Here is a 21062-nt window from a genome sequence, read left to right as displayed (position 1 = left end):
TCTATGACCAGTATAACTTATCCCTTTCTCACCTTAAGTGCTAACAGACTTTTGTTGATTTCTGCTCCCTCCATTCTAGTCTGCCTATTTGCACTTGAGGTGTCTGCTCCACGTTCATTCCCTGCCAAGTCTATTAAGGAAAACTTACCATGAAGTCGACCTGTTGTCCTATTAGACAAAATAAAGAATTTAGCTGGCCATAAAAGATAATCGTTATTAGGACTGGAGATTTCAGAGATGTTACAACTTCTTTATATAAAACTTCATAAAAATAGTAGAAATTTTCTGATGTTCGGTGGAGTAATCTACTGGTGGACATTCTTGTGCCCCTAGATGAAACACTTAATATTTCCTTTTTTTTTACTCTGTAAATTCAATACCATCCATCTATATACAATGACAATGTATAAATTTAAGTACAAGGGTTAAATTAGTTACATTCAATTTTTAATATTTTCAACTGATGGACTAGAGGGAAAGCAGCTTGTCAACACCATCCACTACTACTTAGTCTTAATGAATAGACAAATTTGACAATTATATTGCATCCATGGCTTCACAGTTTGAAAAGCACTTGTATAGTAACAGGAAATGTAGCTTGAATTATCAGATTAACAGTCCAAGCAAACTAATCATTAGGCTACACCCAGCACATTGTATGAAATGACTAACAGATTCTGTATTAACAGCTTAAACCTCAAAACATACAATGTGGGAAGAGATATCAAAATAATGTACTTACTAAAAGTATGTTTTTCTGAAAATATTAAATACATTAAGAATGGGTTCATACAAAAATTGTTTGTGTAATTAGTTGAAAGATGAATAAAAAAACAACTAACACACACAACTGTCTCAGCATCCACACCACAAGTGTTGATGACAAATTGCAGAGAAAATGGTTTGACTATAAACCTGTATGACTGACCACCTGTTTGTAGCAATCAGTTTTATGTGGTCACAACTACTGTTCAATGCTAAAGAACTTTAACATAGCATCTACCTCTTCAGTGAGACCAAAAATGATTAACTCAGTGTTAATGATGAACATTACTCTACATGGCAAACACATACTGTAGCCATAGAAACATTTTTATTCACTAAACATTTCAAAGTTCAACAAATATCACCAAATAAACTCATGGAGACACATACCTAGGCCTCAAGTTCTGAAGTATGCAGAAGTATATATGATGGTAAATAAGGGTTTAAATATATCCAACTTCACATATGTAGCTACACTGGAATACACTGCAATCACATGTGCTTATTTCTATCTATATTTTGTTTCTGAAATGTAAGTACAAGATAAATTAATGTTAAAGTAGCAAAGACTGCACCTAAATCTTATGATAAGTTGAAGAACATGAGTTTACTATAAGCACAGTCACTTGGTTCAGTATTTTTGGATTAAAGTTGATAAATCTCCAGCTGTAAAATAAATGTTTCTAGAAACAAGCAGTTTACAAAGAAATATCCAGAGGTCAAGAGGGTATGTCAAAGGGCCTTGTCTGTACTGAAGCTACTGCAAAGAATATTCAGTTACTGATTCCATAAACTGTTTAACTATGAAAAGACTGTGTGTGTGTGTGTGTGTGTGTGTCTTATAGCAAAACCACATTGGGCTATCTGCTGAGCCAATCAAGGGGAATTGAACCCTTGATTTTAGCATTGTAAATCCGTAGACTTACAACTGTACTAGCAAGGGGAGATACAAAAAGAATAAACAAACATATTAATGAGGAATCATTATAGAAACTGCAACAAACTGGACTGCTTCATAAAACTGAAAGTATATTCAAACAGTAAAAGTATCAGGTACTAAAATACCAACTCTGGTCATGAATGTTCCAATCATTTATCTACAAACTATATGAACTTTCATTCAACACATAACTTTTGTTATGCTTTTATAAAAAAAATTGTTTGTATATAATGACCTGTTTTGTTTTTTACCTCAGATGGACTTCAAAAACAAGTTTAACTGTACATAATGTAGAAAGAACAAGCACTGAAGTAGAATAAATTCTCTTTAGTAAAAAAAAGAAACAGTAATAAAACTAATTCACTGAATTGCCTGCAAGTAATATTAATATTAAAGAATAAAATATTGGCCAGGTGAAGACGTATGGATCAAGAATGACTATTATAAATATATCTTTTGAAGTAAAGATGTAAATCAGTACCAGACTAATGTTCTATTTTTTTTTCACTGTTTTTGTCTTCAACACATCATAAAGAAGTTTTCCCAATAGGGTGGATCCAGGTTATTTTTAACCCATTCCTTTTAACTAAAAAAAAAATCAGAAAATGATTTTACTAATTCAGTAAAAACAACATTCCTGTCTGTAATTACCTTTTTTTCAAAATAATCTGGAAAATAGCATGTGACCTGGATGAGTGCTGATTGGCTGAAGTTTGTCCTGAAGTTCTGATGAAAAAACAATGGTAAACTTTCTATTAAAATTCAAGCTTTACAACAAACATTTTATAATACAATGATTAAACTGGAATTTGCTAGTTCTTTGGCAGTTGTCTATAGAATACTAACATGTTTTCTTTGGAAAACTAAAGAAATATTCCAAACAATTTTATTAGTGAAGCTTAAGGAGGGTAAACATTCAGTAGATTAATAAAAATTATCAAGTAAACATGTGAAATATGAGGTCAATAAACAAAACTTACTATTGTGAAAAATATTTTGAGGAATTATTTACAAAAGCTTTTTTTGGAACAAATCCTGTTGGAGTGTGTGTGTGTGTGTGTGTGTGTGTGTGTGTGTTTTTCTTATAGCAAAGCCACATCAGGCTGTCTGCTGAGTCCACCGAGGGGAATCAAACCCCTGATTTCAGCACTGTAAATCTGTAGAGTTACCACTGTACTAGCAGGAGTAAAATCCTGTTAGAAGTGAAAGGATTAGTATCTATATATTAGTATGTGTATAAAAACAAAACAAACTACTAGTTGTCAATTTATGATGAAACTAAGTGTTTAGTATTTACACTTGTACTACCCCAGTTCTCATGAAATTTCAAAAAGATAATTCCTGGATAGAATCATCTGAAGATGTTTCTAAGTACTATTTACTATAAAATAGTAAACTGAGCAGTATTGTTTTAGTTTGTTTCATAACTTTTATGCAAAGTTAGAATTTTTATTTTGAAAATATCTAAAAATATTTTCAATCTTGTTTTCTATATCACATGTGCCCTCTGAATCATTCCCTTTAAATTATATAACTTAAACAGTACAGTTTCTATAGCACCTAACCAATTAGAAATACAAATTACACATTCTAACAAGGAAATGTATACAAATCTGAACCTCTTACCTTGTCAATTTGCTGAGAAATCAATGGATTGGTCAACCCAGTACAGAAGCCCATCCAATCTTTTCATTATTTATAACAAATTACTCACTCACATCTACGTGTCACTGAGCATATTTATAAACAGAAAGAGCATATTGTATATAGAGGAATCTTAATGTTTTGTTCACTTTGGGACTGTCAAAAATGTAGTTTGCAAAAACACCTTGATGTGTGTTAAATAAAGCTACAGGTATGAGTAAGTAATGGAATTTAAAATTTATTCATAATATAATTATAAAATCAGATAAATTATAATATTTTTGAAACATTTTATTATAGCACCCAATATATTTCTTAAGTTCTAATATATATATGAAAGCCACATGAATTATTTGCAACCAATATGTTGATAAAAAAGTATGAATACTGAAGCACTGCATTCAAGTGCCAGCAGCCCTAAACACTATAGTAAGTACTATTTCTTATTTATTATATACTTTTAACAAGAGTAACTAATATGTAAGAATTAGAAACTAGATTAGTTTAAATTTACAAAAGTATACATCTACTTATATTTCAGTTTTAATGTTACTACCCTTTTAATCCTGTCTAGCTACTATTTGCATCATTATAAGTTGTGAATTACTTGACAAATGTGAAGCTCACATTACGCTATTGAGTTATATTACAGATAAACTACTTGCAATCATACCTCATGAAAAGCTATAAATAACTTATTTTATGAAATCTAACCTGAAATAGCATAAAGTTTCCTACTTTTATATTTTAATTGCTTTTATAAGACTAAATAAAAAAGTATACATGAAAAAACAAGAAAAAGTACGTACTTTGTTTTTTTGCTGTTGACTGTCAATGATGTTTAAGTCTACTAATAAGTAGCACTGCACTTAATTTTTTTTATTTAATTACATGATGCACAAATGAATATAATAATAACAAACAATAAACAATGTCCCATACCTATCACAATTTCTCTGGCTTTCTAACTATGCAACAAGAGCTGTTAAAACTTCATCTAAGCTCGTTGATGCATTTCCCATGGGGATCAAGTTGAACTGAAAGTGACACTGCCAGTATATTTACAGAAAATAATATATGTCATTTGACAGGTGAAAACACTGGCTTTCTGTTAATCATCAATAATATAATATTGAACGTCAGAAAGAACTACTGTCCATTTCTGAAAGAGAGAATGTGAAAAGAGGGGTACCTGATTATCTATTTCATGGATCTGTAACCAAATAAGATTGAAGGCTATGTAAAGTATGCTCTGCCTAAGCAATGACAATATAAGTAATTTGTGTTAAATTTATGGTGAAAATTTAGAAAGTAGGGGATGCCAACAGAGCAAATGTCATAATTCTTGCATTAAGGGGAATTCAAGATTTTTAAAAAATATTACCTTATAAAAGTAAGAACTTAAAACTTGTATACTATTAAAATATGGGTTATTAGCTACACTTTTACTTTATATTTATTGGTAAAATCATGCTAAGAAAGTAGTTTAAATTTTGAATGTAACTCACTAAAATATCATAACATGCACAGAAAAAGATGTCCACAGAGAAAGGGTTAAACAAATAAAATGTGAAATCTAAGAGGAAGAGAGATACTTTGCAATTTGACTCATAACAGCTAAGTAAAGTTTTGTAAACTTAGAGAAGTCTTTAGTAAAAATAATGTTAAAAACCCAATTTTTATGTTTATCAGTTTTATAATGTTCACTTAATGCTATAGTGGTTACAAGTTTGGTCAAATTGATCAACATTGTGCAGAGTTTGGGTAGAGAAAATAACAGGTTAAATATAAAGTTTCAGCAAAAAAAATGCCTGAGTTGTATTTAAGAGGTTTTAGAGAAAATACAAATTAAATCTGAGGTTTATGAGATGAAGTATTTTCAATCTTAACATGAAAATCACTTTGCACACAAACTATTCAAAGCAGAAAAACTTGTTTTTATGTACAAAATTCTTGTAATGTGTACTGAAAATCTGCAAATTTTGTGAAGATGCACACACTGCATTAAAAATTATTAAAACTACATGCAAGTGAAAATATTCTTATGGTTGGTCAATTGGACCAAGAGCATACTGAGTGAGTTAAAGTAGGCAAAATTTTGTGAAAACACTTAATACATTCACAACTATAGTATGTATAGCTTAATCATCACAAGGATGATCAAATTTGCCAAGTCTGTATGAACAGAGTTAAACAGTGTATAATGTTCAAACACAAACCTATTATATTTTGCTATATAATAAAAATTAGTTTCACTTTTTAATTATTAACATCCCAGTTTATGCTCTGCACTTTATTTCATTTCTGCCCACTATCATATACTTATGTAAAGTTTTAACTGAAAACACATTTCCAACTTAACACAGCCACTACCTGTCATAGTTTTCCCATAAAGAAAAAGAAAACAAACATGTTTATTCCCAACTAATCTTACCTAACACTGTTGCCATGTTGAATTAACTTAAGCACATCATCAACACATTTTACAAGTTTCTCCTGGAGGCCAACTACTCGAACCTGCTGTTTACCATCTTCCAGGACTCTTAATTTAGATTTTTCATTCAACAGATCAAACACCTAGAAAAAAGAAGACATAATATCAGTTTTTAACATAGCCAACAGAATAAACATCCAAGTAAGAATTTCTTAACTATAATGTCCAACTAGTATATTTAGAAGTGTTCTTATTTTAGCTTTACTGGGTTTTAATGTAATTTTATTCAATTTCAACATGTTGTAAAGAAGTTATGCTGAAATAACACATATATATGCTGATGTTAAACAAGTTATTCTTTGCAGGTTTTTAAAGTTAAAATTTTCATCATGTGCTTTCATTAACCTTCTTTACCAGGTTTTATAAACCAAAGTTGATGGGACAACATTTATTTTAAGTGCAGGCTCTTAACTGTTTCCAGACTGGCCATGGATCAAAGGCCATGTCATTGCTTTTGTTGACTCATGGTGTGTCATGTTATGTCAGATGCTGCACTGGTTTAGATTAGATGTTTGTGATGTCAAAATACAAAGTCTACAGATTTTACGAAATAGGAACTCCACAATTACTGATATTGATATATAGGATATAAAATAAGAACCTCCTATCTTTTCTATTTGCTGAGGTGTTACTTGTGTATAGAATCAAACAAAATAGACTTGCTTATCTCTTTCCACGTTTAAAAACACTCCTTTGTATAAATTTACTTCTATATGTGACATGTGAATAACCCACTGAAAGCTCAGAATGTCCCCTAGTGGCTTTCTCAGCCATTTTAAAATAAACTGTCACTTCTTTCTTTAAAAACTAACTTTTGTGCTGGTAAGTTGAGTCTTTAATCTGTTCAAAATTTCATATTTTTTTCAGACCCAAATACAGCTTACTTACTAAGCTTGAATAATTATAATGAAATTCTATGGTATTGGTATAGCAATTTATGATTTTTTTGGTTATTCAACTATATATAAAACCTAAAATAAATTATTTTGTTTCGAATCCTCCATACACGAAATATCTTAAGACTCAGTAAGCTACAACAAGCAGCAACCAAGTACGAAAGTCATAAACAGAAGAGATAATTATTTGCCTTACTCCTTTGTTGTTTTATGTTTTAATAAAAATAATTTTAATAATTTGTTTGTAATTTGTAGTATTTTATATACACATACAATGTATAATAACTGAAGTGACTATTTTACAAAATACTAGTTCACTAAAACACAGCCAAGACAGGTCACTTTGCAAAGACTAAAAGCTGCTTTTATATTATTGGATATGGTAACAGGAGTATACATGCACCACATCATTTTAAGTTTTATATTGTTAGCCAGGCATGGATGAAATGTCAGTATCATAAAATTAATAAATATACAAAAATGTATAATGTTGTGAGATTTAAGCAAGTTTAAATACTTATGTTTTTGCATTGATTTCACCAATTTTGTAACCAATATAAAAAAGTTAGGAAATACAATTTATTCATTCTCGAATGACTTCAAATTGTAACATGAATCTACATTTGTGTATCCTAAATAGTTTTAAACTCATAACAGCATACATCTATTTATATTTAAGTTTTATTGCCCTTTGAACTGTGTCTAACTACTATTCAATGCCACTAAGTTGTAAATCACTTGGGGAATGGAGAGCTCACTTTACCCTATCATATGACATTACCACGAGTTGTTTGCATGCCTGCCTCACAAAACATTACTATGTTATTATTACTTAATTTACCTCATTTAACCTTAACTAACCTAAAGACATCCCTATGTTGCATTTTAGATATTTTTGTAACAATAGAGAATAAACAATAAACAAGAAATAACATACTTACTAGGATCATTGTCTTTTTGCTGTTGACTGTCAATTATGCTTAACTCAAGTTTTTTGTTTATACTAATGGTAGTAATGCATTGAATAACATCAAATACTAATGTGTAAAAAGCAGACAATTTCCTTTAACTCTCACAATATTTCTGGTTTTCTAATAAGAACCGTTACAAATTCATTCAAACTAGTTATCTTTTACCAACAAAAACTGAAAATTCAGAAAACAAAATAATATGATAAGTGATTTGACAGATGAAAATCTTGGCTTTCAATTGATTTTACATAACACAGAATTAAAGGTGAGAACTATTAAAAAATCCTGAAAAAGAGGGGGTGACAAGAAGAGTCTGATTTTCTATTTGATAACTCTGTTACCACACAAATTTGAAGGCTATAAAAACTGTGGTTTGTCTCAACATAAAAAGGCTTACCAACAAATAAAACACAAAAACAATTCACATTACATAAAAAAACTGGTGAAAAATTATAAAAAGCTATAAATTAATCAGGAATAAATATCTGAATGTAGGAACAACAACCACACACATTTAATTGTAGGAAAAATAAACAAGGCTTAAGTGGTTAAACACATGAAATGATGTATTTCACAATGTGTTAGAGCTTTAGTATTTCCAGTAAAAGAGGACAAGTTCTTCTGTAACAGTAAGTCTTCTTCAGCTAATTTTAAATCTCATATTTACCTTCCCACTGTATATTTCAAAGAAACTGGATGTGACAATTAAGTCTTCACTCCGGTACCTGGCTGAATTCAAGAACTTGAAAACGTCTTTTGCTGCAATAAAAGTGGAATGTATGTAGTTTCAATAAGAACAAAATTGTTTCCTAGAAGGTTCTATAACAGTTGTTCATGTAATGTTGATCTAAAACTCTTAAGGTGCTTTTTTAACCACAGTCTATGAAACATCATAACTGAATGAATTATATATGATACTTAATATGACAGTCAGTTTCTACAAATTTTGAATAATTAATTTTTTTAATAATTTAACTTTGTTTAATGATGCTTACGTACTTGAAAAATAAAAAATATATATATATCAGGAGATTAACATGATCCACAAAAATAAATGTAACCAAAAAACAAAAAGACTAAAATCTAGATGGATTTGTGAGCTATGATAAATCCTAAATATAAGTTTGATCTTATCACCTAATAAATCCCATAACAAGACACACACACACACACACACACACACACACACACACACACACACAAACTCAACAAGTATAAATCAAACATCACAGAAGAAGGCAGAACTAAACATGTAATAACCTATAAGAAACTACAAAAAAAACAAAAAAAAAACAGTACTGACCAGCAAGTGCATAAATACCCGTAGTACAATCTTGTGATTTACCCTGAAAGTCTCCACCCATTGTCTGAATAAGCAGAAAAAAAGCCATGTACCACAACTACAAGAACCCACACTTTTATCTGTTAAAATCAATTACAAAATAAAAGACATAATAATGTTCAATAGTACCAGTTTGAGTTCTAGATCATTTATTGTTGTCAGTCTTGAGTAAATGTAACATAACAGTAAATAGTAATTACAAATTGTTGTGAATATATTTTATCATTTAGATGTTATTGATAAACTTTTACATTGTTGTTTAAAACATTCTTTGAAATAAACACAGAATTAAAAATTACTTGATAGAATATAATATAAAAAATAAACATGAAAACAATGTGAACATCCAGTAAGATTTTGTAAAAACACAAACAATTATAAACATTTCTTTATTTTCAACACAATCATACATGCGTTTTTCCACTTCCAGTTTGCCCATAAGCAAAACAGGTTGCCATCCCACCTTCAAATATTGTTTGAACTAATGGCTTTGCTGTAAATCTAAATGAAACAAATTTTTAGTTAACATTATGGTTTGAATGCAAAATAAAAACACAACATATTTTTAATCTTAATACAAGATTGAAGTACTTTTAATAACTTGAAGCATTACTTACAAGAAATTATTCTGTTATACAGTTTTCTTGACACACACACACACACAAATTTTAAAAAATTAGATTTTACCAATACATAAACAAACAATACTTTATGCAATAAATTGCCAATGAAACAAACAGAATAATCCAAGTATCTTCAACCTGAATCACAAAATACAAAAACCAAGTTTTTCATGTTTTTTGTTTGTTTAACAATTCTGGATTATTCAATAATTATTTGTTTACCACATTTAGTGAAGTTATATCCTTGCACCTCTTGGATTTAGTTATAAACTTGTGTTCCTCTTAAAGAAAATCCAAGCTTACATTGAATCACTTTTTTTTAAATCACCACAATTCTACTGTATTAGCTGTTTATTCAGTATATGAATCAAACTACAAAGATGATAGAAGATAATCCACTCTTAAAACATCCTTCCATAAAAATTATTTGAATCCATTTGCAGAAGTATTAAAATGTTAAAACAGATGGATAATGTTACAAAATAATATTCATAGTTAAATTCTGAAATATGAAAATGTAATTATCATAATATTAGTGCCACTTGTTGATTAACTTTGAGAAATAATTTAAGTGTTATATATAATGCAAACTACAGATGCTTATTAATGACATTTTCCATGCATTTTTAATTACTACACTATTCATTACCTAAAAAATATGTAGAAAGATAACACTTACTTCATGTTAGAGATTAAGCTACTAATGTTGATGTAAAACAAATACAGATAAGAATATATGTTTTATATCTACATTTTTCACTTACTTATAGACTAGTTCATTACCAGCTGTCTCATCAAAGGCATAGTCATATCTAAAGACTTGGTTTTCTAGATACTTTGTGAGGTCAACCTTAAGCTTCGGCTCGTGAACTACAACGAGTTCTTTGTTTGGCACACTGATTACATCCACTTCCTTTCTTGTGTTTTCTGTTCAAAACATGACGACTGATTTTTTTACAAGAGTTAGAAAATCTTAAAATATTTGACCATTATTTTGCATAAGAGATTTGTAGCTTTAGAACACAATTCTTGTTTTTTTATTACTTAAATGTATTTATAACATATGCTAATGATTTAATGACAATTCCTCAAACAATGAACTGTGTTATGTCTTTGGTAATTTAAGCCTAAAGGAATACACCCTACAATTTCTGAGGAAAAAATTTTGTACAGTAAGGTTCTTAAACAATACAGACTAAGAACATTGAAAAATAAACTTCAATGTCCTCCATAATAAACAACAACAAAAAACTCCAACAATACAGCACTTAATAGAGCAAATGTCCTAGGACTATACCCCATGCAATTCTGGGGCAGCTACATAATTTGCAAAGTGAAGTCTATAGTCATAAAAGAGAACTGCTGATCAAAAAGCTATTACAATAAAGTTAGAAAAATCCAATGCTATAAATATAAACAATAATATGAAGTTTAAGAAGGTTCACAAGCCAAAAATTGACAAAGTTCTAGCTTCACTACAAAATCAATAGCTGTTTTGGTGAAAAACATGATTGAAAAAACTGGAATCAGAGCAGTCTCATTTGACCCCATCTATTAAATTCTCCAGTGCAAAGCAAATGGACATAATAGTTTTATGGTATGCTTGATGTTGAAAGCCAATCTTCACATACAGTGGAAGGTCTAGGGAAACTTTGTTAAGATGTGTAATGTGTTAAGACTGACCTTGTCTTCCACAGAAAATTTATGATGGAAACTACAGTGTCAGGTAATCTTGATCAGATTAAGTAAAAATGAAAATGCAGACAATTGTTCTTAGGTCAACATGGAACCTAGGTCATTGCTCTTGCAATTGTAAAGAGTAAGTAGCTCTTACTGTAGAAGCACTTACCTTTCTTGTTTAGTGGCCTCTTCCTGACAGCAACACAAATCTGCTGAACTTGAACAGGGTCATTCATCATGATAGGCTTGTATTCTAGTTGAGACTGGTATTCTCTATTAAATTTTATAAAACTTTGAAGTTCTGAACACATTTAAATACTCCTGCCTAAAACTAAATTAATATCTTATACTGAGATCAAAACTAAAAATCAATCTAGTAATGAGTATAGATAATTAACCATCAGTTTACGGGCTCAATGTGACTGACCTCAAATCTCTGAAGTTATACATACTAACTTTTAGTGTAATTCTTAATTTACACAAAATTTGGCATTTTAGAACAAAAATATTTCATGCACAAGGATAGAAAGTCCCACTAAAATGTATCCAATTTATAAGTAGGTTGCTAAAGTTCCCTCAGCCATTCAGAGTAAGATAACAATGGTCAAAGACAAAAGAACCATGTTAGTCTATATACTTATACATGGCAAATTCAAGTAAATGTGATAAGTCTCTCACAAGAAAATTCTGCACTTTCTATTAAATATAAACATGTCCACCAGTCATAAAAAGTTGATTACCAAAACAATAACAAATGTCAGAAAAAAGTGGAGAAGGGCTTCTCTGGCAAGTTTGACAAATTTGTTGGTATCTCAGCAAATTTAGAATGTAGAAGGTTAACATTTCAGATAACTGCTTCTAATTACGGTTAGTTTGTTTCTAACTGGTTGGAAACTAGCATATTTTTGATGTTAAAACAATTCTGAAGAAGAAATCAGAGCTGAAACACACAGAGATACAGGAAAATGAAAACAGAATTTTTACATATTTTAGAAATTAAGAAACAAAAATGTAAACAATATAAAAATATTAATTTTATCCTACATTTTTATGCCAAGTTTTGTGACATACACATATTAATAATTTTTTTAAATTAAATCTTGATTCTAAGTTATAACACTGCAAAAGTTCATAATAAATGCAAGAGTTATGCTCAGAAGCAAAGGATTAAATATAGTGATTTTACTTATAATTTTTCACCACTAGCCACAAATTATTTAAAAAACAAAGCAATCAGAAAGTTTTAATTTTTTAAACTAGTTTTTTTAGATAATTTTATGATTTTATATTTTCGTTTCTCTCTATTATGTCCCCTTTATATTCAATATTGAAATACTTTTACTTTATCATTCCTATAAATTCCCAATTTGGATTTCCAGGATCTACATTCATGAGTTCCTGTTTTTCAGCTTTTTGTTCTGCCTGTCGCATTCTTCTCTCTTCTCTCTGTTTCTTAATCCTATCCACTTCTTTCACCACATTTGATCGTCGTCGAGCTATATACAATAGAAAGAAGTTATTTTCCAAGTCTAAACTCTAAAATAACAACCTTCTCTATACATAAACAAGTTTTCATCTTTGAATCATAAAATCATGATCCATTGACTGTTACATAATCTCTAACATGACCAGAGAGTTAGAGGTATCTTTAATACTCTACATTTACATGGATTATCTATCAAACACAGTGCCATAAACTTCTCAAATATTCTGTTAACCCCTCATACAGAAATTAATTTAAATCCATTCATGGCTACAAGGAAGATTGATTTTCAAAGTAAATTATAAATTACATTTCTTATTTTGCTTTTAAAAAAAGTACTGTCTAGTTAAACCACAGTTAGAAGTATTTAAATTACATAAAAATAAAATACACTTACCAATTTACAGTTTCATCACTGGAAAAAAATTCAGCATCAAAGTCTAAAAAAGGATCAAACTGAGAAAGTAAAACTATTGTTTCTTTTTCTTTGAACTGTTTCAAACTGTATTTATAAATTTATCTGAAACAACTTTACCAGAGGGATCTTCATTACACAGATTTTCTCCTTTCTTCAGAGGACCAGCCAATGAACTTGGCTTCCTATCTTGCCATCCTGATTTCGTAGCAGCCTTTGTGCCTGTATTATGAAGTTGTGCTATCTGACCTGTAATATAGGTAAAAGAGCTAGAAATATATTTTTAGCTTTTCAACATATAATAAATATGATTTAAAATTTAAAATTATAACTTTAATGTTCAAATACAAACATTTTTTTAGAAAGAAAAATGGTGACTTGTTATATCTCATTTTGAAACTGAATATTAAATACTAGTTATAAAATAAACATTTTGTATTTAAGCACACACAAAAAAACTGATGCACAAAAATTATGTTCATAACACTAAGCAGACATAACTTGCTATTTAAATAGTTTTTCTTTTCAAAAACCAAAGCATCTACTTGATAGTACTGTGATGAAAGTTACTTGTGCTAGCTTGAGTACATTAATATTATCCATCAGAATTTGAGTGACAAAATTTTGGAAATTTTAGGACACTGACCAGCAATAATAAAAATTGTAGCCATAATATTATTGTTATATGTTTATTATATTTATTGGAATAATTTAAAACTGAAGTGCCAGAAAACAATTTAATAACCCGATAAACTGTTATTATTTGAAATTGCAATCTAAGAGATCAGTTTTAAAAATATAATTTCATTTATTTTTCAGTTTCATTATAGTCAGTTATAAATAGATAACAGTCTCACATTCAAAGAGCTAACATTTATAACAGACTGGATGCTGTCAGAAGCTGATTCTGGAGGTGTGTGTGAGACTAATGAAAACACATTAACGTATTACTTCTGAAGAAAAAACAATTTACATATATACTGACATTGTAAAGACATATTTAGTAAATCTGTACAAATAACTTCTTGCCGTTCAATGTTCATTAAGGTAATTGTCACTACTCTAAAACATGCATATTCTGGAAGATCAGTTATGTAACATTTTGGAAGTTATAGTTCAAATGCTAAAACCTGGTGAAGTATTGGAAACCAATAGACCTGAAATTATTAAAACATTGTTAACTGCAGATGTATTTTCTTCCACATTCTGTTTAATTTGTCTTTTCCAAATCAGTTGTGTAAAAATATCTTTTCAGATATAGCAAACCTCTGATTCTGAACTAAAATGGAAAATTTGAGAGCAATATATACTAAAAAAAAACAACTTTATTTTTGTAACAAGTTATACTGATACATAATGTATAGTATATAATTTATTTTTTGTCATTTATACTATATATTTTTCGCAATTAAAGCCAAATATTTCATTAGTGCAACAAACTATGTGAGGAATATGCTAACAACTTATTGTTTTAGCTCAATCATTTATTAAAGATAATAAGGGTTGTTTCAGTTCATAAAATAATTTAACTAAAAAGATAAAATCAATGAAATTATTTGACACACTTCTGTACTATAAGAATGACAAAGTTAATAACCTAGTAATAATAAATAGTTATCTAAATGATAATGATTACCATAAATACCAATACATTAACCATCGTTATTTTAGGAAATTATTTGGTCAAAGTCTGTAATAACATCATGGAGTTACTTTCTAACTTTCATAATCAAATAAAATTACAAAACTATGAAGAAAGAAAAAATACTGTAGCCACTTCAAAATCAGCTCTGGTTCCATATTCCTATCAAAGCCAAAACAATATTTTTTCTTTTGTACATGACTGTAGACAATGAATATATTCACATTCTGGTGAGAAGAGGGATATCATAATACAAAACTCAGTCCTTGGACACCTATTTAGAAATTTAGGTTTCAGCAACATTCATCAATTAACTATTATTTAAATGATCTTTTGTATTAAACTCAAAATAATGTTAGCAGAAACATTAATGGCATTATTTGGTAGACAAGAGTTAGAAAGAGAATGAGCAACCACAGAACAAATAAAATATTATCCAAAAATAATAAATGAACAAAATTTTAGTTTTGTATACATTAGATAATAGACACATGGAAGAAAAAGGGATATACTCTTTTGCTTAGTTTTATTTACCAAATAAAGACTTCTTTAATATCAAAAGTTTTAGGTTGTTGTTTGTTTTAAATTTTGCACAAAGCTACTCAAGGGCTACCTGCACTAGCCATCCCTAATTTAGCAGTGTAAGACTAGAGAGAAGGTAGCTTGTCATCACCACCCACTGCCAACTCTTGGGCTACTCTTTTACCAACAAGTAGTGGGATTGACCACCACATTATAACATCCACACGGCTGAAAGGGCAAGCATGTTTGGTGCAACCCTCAGATTATGAGTTGAGCGCCTTAACACACTTGGCCATGCTGGACCAGGTTGTTGTTGATAAATAGTTTAAACCAATCCTGAGCAAAGTAGGATGGTCATAGTTGAACAAACATTATGCAAATAAAGCAGGATATGATTATCACCTTTTTCTAAAACACCTTTTATGAACTTATCAATTTGCAAATAAAATCAACTTTGTAACAGTATATTCCTATATTTATTTCCCTCATAATTTGTGCTTATTTTTAAACAATTTCTAATTTATTTTTAGTACTTTTCAATGAAAAAACAATATTAAATAATGGTTAGTTTCCATCTTTAGATTACGTTCTTTACTATTTTGTAAACAAACATGCACATAGCTGACTGTTAGATGTAATTATAAGTGGGTGAATATTTCCTTCATTTTGAGCTTCTACTGGCTAAATTATCTTCAGAAAGATAAAGTTTTGAATAAACTTATTATGAAAGCAAAAAAATGCATTTTAATCACAAAAACAATATTACCATTTTTTACAAAACCGTGCAAAAAGAGATGAATACACTCAATTATACAAATTGATTTTTTTGCTCATTCAAGTTTTCCTATGGCTGATGATGAGAATATGATCCCTGCTTCCAAAGAGATAAACACTGTTCACAAATTTAATACTAAAGAATGGTTTAACTAAATCCAAGCAATATTTATTGTTGTGCAACATAATTAAAATGTTAAGAAAAATAACAAGAATATTCTGTAACATTTTACATAAAATCTTGGTACTACAACCAAATTTTGTAACAAACAGATTACCAAATTTTCAATCATGTCTATAATCAATAATTAATTCTACTTTAAATACTGATAAATTAATTTCATAGACTTTAAGTAGTGGCATAATGAATAACATCTATGTTTCTTTAGAGAAGAAAGATGTAAATAAACTGATATACAGTTGTTATCACATACTTCAATTGCAGTTTCTAATTTCTAAACTTTTCTTATAAACAATTATCAGAAAAATCACCTTTTATGACAAGTTGTTTTGAGCATGAGGTAAAAAAGTTATAAAACATAATTTCTTCAGTTACTTTAGCAAAATTCTAAAAATGCTAATTAAAACTCTGAATGTATACTGAAATTAATTTATACTCTGACAAAAAAATGAAATAAATAGCTTGTTAAGTCACCTCTAACAATATCCTTTAAATGATTATAATATTTATTAATGAGATTTAGGCATGATTCAGTGATTTTTGACCTTTTACAATGTAAAATTGTTCTAGTACATTCCATTTCTGCAGCCTGTTTAAACTCATATCATAGGTTCTAAATCAAATTGATATTGTGTCTTTTACCAGGCCAATCTATAAAGTTTTTCTTTAACTATTCTGAAGTAGATTTTGATGCATGTTTAGGGCTTTTGTTATGGTGAAACATCTTGTTGTTCTTGCTTAAACTAAGTTTTAGAATGAAAAAGTTTGGATAATTGGTTAACATTTTTGGTACACTGATCTACTTTACCATGAATAGAAACTGCATCTTCTGTGCCATTGCCATCAGAGGAAAAACAACCACACAGAACGATATTACCCCCTCCACACTTGAGGGCAGGTGTTATGTTCTTTTTGTGTCACTAAACTGAATAAATCCAACAGCTATCAGCATGATTAAATAGTTTGACAAAACTTTTGATCAGAACTGATATTCATCATTCAAATACCTTTTGCAAACTTTAAGTTGTAGTCCCTGTGGATTTTTCTGAGAGGTTTGGTCTGCAACCATTGAGACTTTCAATATGCAGTACTTAACCCGTGGTTAAATTGGAAACCTCAGTTTCACTTTAAATTAATTCTTTTTAAATATCTTTGGTAGCTAATCCCAGGCTGTTCTTAGCTTCTCATAATTATTCTACTTTTTTGTGCCAGAACCATCTTTCTTTCAGATCAAGAGAGTATTGTGACAGTCCTATGAGTCTTCTAATTCTTTACAAGTAAAACTGCTGAAATTTGGATACTCAAATACTTAGAAACCTTCTATTGATTTATGTCAATAATTTTCTGCCTAAGATCTTCAGATAACTTTACCTTTTACCATATTAACTTAGTGGAAATGAAGAAATTATTCTGTGCCTAGCATTTTATACTCTCAAAGAATGTTCACTTACAAACCACAGATTTCTATACTTTCTTACAATTAAGTTCTGCACCACCATACAGAAGTTTTAAGAATCTTGTGGACTACTATCATAGCATCAAATGATATATACCAGAATTAATAGTTTTGAAGTTTCCAAAACATCACTGAAACAAATAATTCTGGAAACCCCTTTCTTGTAACTTTATATATCATCCAAAAAACAAAACATTTGCTATAAAATTAACAATTTTTCCAACAATCATTTGTTTTTGAAAAGGTTCTAGAAACTAGAAAGTTTTATTGGGACATGTAAACCTTTGATGATAATTGTAGTGTATAATATATGATGTATTAGTGATACCTGTGTTAGCCTTTTGTATTGGTTGAAGTGGTCCAGGTGTGGGTGCAGGTGGAAGAGCCATTACTGTATTGTTAACAGGATTAGGAGGAGCTGGTGATTGAAAATTATTCTCAGAGTGTCCATTCTGTAGCTGTGTCCGGGCATAGCTTTGGCGAGTTCTAACAGACCCTAGGTACATGAACAAACAACAAAAAGGAGTCAATTATATATGCCTAAAGTTGTCTGCTACAACAACCATATATAAAGGATTGTAAGAGTTGTCCAAAAAATTTGACTTTAGTCATTCTGAATGTAGATTTTCATTGTCATATGATATCAAACATTCTTATTTATTAACATTTCAAAAATATAAATGAAAACCTTTTTTCTTAAAACAATAATTACAAGAATTTTAAACAAATGTACAAATTGTTAATTAGGTATCACTTAGGTTCTGATCACTTCTTGGTGCAAGAAGAAATGATTTTAAGAAAACAACCAATTTACACTTATATTTTTCCATGTGTATAGAAACATTTCTCTTTGTATGCATACAGTAGTCAATTTGTGTGTAAACATGATCACAAAAAACTAAATAACTAGCAAGTTTCCAAGTTCCAAGTTATAAATATCACATACAAAGTAATTCAAAAATAATTTCTGTAAACACTACATGGATAACATTTTCTTTCTCACCTTTAGGTTGCACAGCATGAGAAGGTCGGGCTGGAAGCTAAGAATATTGAATATTATATTTTTATTTCAATATTCTTTTCACTTTTCTTCTAGAAAGACATTTTAAAAAACATGTACCATTTTTTAAAATATATTTAACATATATATTAACATTTTACCATTCAACAGTTTTTAATCACAAACCAAGAACTATGTTTCAAACTAAACATACTTCAAATGTTTTTTGTTAAAGTCTACTTAAATTAAACACACAGAAAGAGAAGAAATATTACTACATTTATTAACCCATTCAGGATGGACTTGATATAATATAGACGGGTTTAGTGTTTACACTATAACTTTTGATGCGGTAAATGTAACTTTACAAAATTTAGTAGTTTTAGTGAAGATTGCAAGTCTATTGTACACAAATTACCAGATTTTTTGCTAGATATTTGTTTGTGAAAATATCAAGTCTGCTTTACTACAAGTCTGAGTGCAAAGTGATTTTCATGTTATGATTAAAAACCATTCTTTGTCCTAAAATTCTCAAATTTTATTTGTGTAACCTCAAAGCTCCTAAATATATTTCAAATGTTTATTTCCAGTAAAACTTTATATTGTTATTTTCTCTAATCTGAGGTTTGTAAATTTTACCAGCCTTTTAACCATCACAAAAATTAGGAAATCAGCATAAATTGTGTGACATTTTCAAGTACATAAGCTCAGAATTAAAGAAGTTAATCCTAAACTGTTGTCCCTAAAGATGTATCAGGTTAAACAAATAATTCAGAAATTTCTTTATAAAAAATCACAAACAAATTAAAAATAGGAAGATTAATCTCATGAAAGTTACTGATAAGTTGAATGTAATCAATTAACGAGCCCAATTATTAATTTTACTTGTTAATTTTGTGAATTGCAACTCAAGGACTATCTGTACCAACTGTCCATAAATTGAAATAGGTTACAACACGCCTTCATATATCCCAGATACCAGGTTTTTTCTCCAATGTTATTCATACATCGGGATGTGCTAAATATGACTCAAATCTAGAACATTTTTGAAGTCTTGAAAATCCAGAACTATTTTCACATTCCTTGAGTCTAAAACCGAATTTTGTTTCTAGGATTTTAATGATAGATTGAACACCTCTCATTTTTCACGAATTATTAATTACATTATTAATTTTGCATCATTTTGCTTTTCTTATTTCTCTCAATTCAACTAATCAATGCACGTTTAGATTCGGATGGGACCAAAAGCAATTAGTTCAGGCAATACTATCAAGTAGTTGTTGATATCATTTGATCGTTAGCATGCAAGTGTTGGTGTGAAAGTAAAATAAATATTGACCCCATTTTCCAGTACAAACAATAGAGAAGTACAGTTAGACACACTGTGTCTAACTTTGCTTATCAAGTTAGTGTTATAATGATGAGTGCATATATGAAAGAGGGTGGATTGAAATAATTAAATCAAACAACAAATTCTTTAGATACATAAGTAAGCAAAAGGTCAAAACAGGGATTGGGCCTCTTAAAAATGACAGAGAAGCTGATCTTAGAAGATTATGAGAAGGTAAACTTGTTAAATTATATGTTCTGTTCAGTTTTTATGAAGAATGATACATGTATTATGCCTCAACCACAGCAGTTAATGTATAGAGAAAATACTGATGTAAATATATATTAAGTTTTAAATTTTAAGAGAAAGGTTGGGAAACCTAAAAATTAATAAATCTCCTGGACCAGACTTGATTGATTGATTGATTTAGTGTTTTATGGCACAAAGCAGCGAGGCTATCTGCGCCAGACATTCTGTACAAATGTAAAAAAAATAATAAAAATAAATAAATAAATGTAGTAATAGACATAAATGGAAATGAAGGTAAAACAAAAAAGTATAAAACCAATGTTGACATCTAGTCTACAATGTTAAGATAGAAGGCAGAGTATAAGAAGTTGTAAGGTATTTACTCTAGCAAAAAGGTAATGATCATAACCTGCCAGGAAGATTAACAGGTAAGTTCAAGAACCACCGTCAATCACCTGAAGTTGGCCTTTCCAGTCCTGGTTCCGGGTTATGTGTCATAGCAGCTATTATCAAAATGTAAAAGAATAAAAGTTTTAAAAGACACTCTGCAAAATCTTAATTATGAGTAGCCAAATGTCCAGTAAAAAGATAAAGTCAAGTAAATGGAGTAAAATTTGTAAAAGTAAATGAAGGTAAAAACAAAACAGCAATTAAA

General features: G+C 29.4%; 1 protein-coding gene across 4 annotated transcripts in view; it reads right to left on the bottom strand.

The window, feature by feature from the left end:
* LOC143249341 (kinesin-like protein KIF2A) overlaps positions 1–21062 on the bottom strand; it is a 64819-nt gene that overhangs the window by 16423 nt on the left and 27334 nt on the right. For all 4 annotated transcript variants that reach the window (XM_076499006.1, XM_076499007.1, XM_076499009.1 and 1 more), the window contains 12 exons: positions 18832–18868; positions 18157–18324; positions 13374–13502; positions 12698–12851; positions 11525–11628; positions 10440–10602; positions 9463–9553; positions 9014–9077; positions 8378–8469; positions 5784–5926; positions 2357–2431; positions 33–168 (listed from right to left, as the gene is read on the bottom strand). In XM_076499006.1, coding sequence (XP_076355121.1) covers positions 33–168; positions 2357–2431; positions 5784–5926; positions 8378–8469; positions 9014–9077; positions 9463–9553; positions 10440–10602; positions 11525–11628; positions 12698–12851; positions 13374–13502; positions 18157–18324; positions 18832–18868 — 1356 coding nt within the window. The remainder of the gene's footprint in view (positions 1–32; positions 169–2356; positions 2432–5783; positions 5927–8377; positions 8470–9013; positions 9078–9462; positions 9554–10439; positions 10603–11524; positions 11629–12697; positions 12852–13373; positions 13503–18156; positions 18325–18831; positions 18869–21062) is intronic.

The sequence above is a fragment of the Tachypleus tridentatus genome, chromosome 4, assembly GCF_004210375.1.
Source record: "Tachypleus tridentatus isolate NWPU-2018 chromosome 4, ASM421037v1, whole genome shotgun sequence".
Classification (NCBI taxonomy): domain Eukaryota; kingdom Metazoa; phylum Arthropoda; class Merostomata; order Xiphosura; family Limulidae; genus Tachypleus; species Tachypleus tridentatus.
Note: the sequence above shows the minus strand (reverse complement) of the source record. Positions and strands in the feature narration are given on the sequence as shown.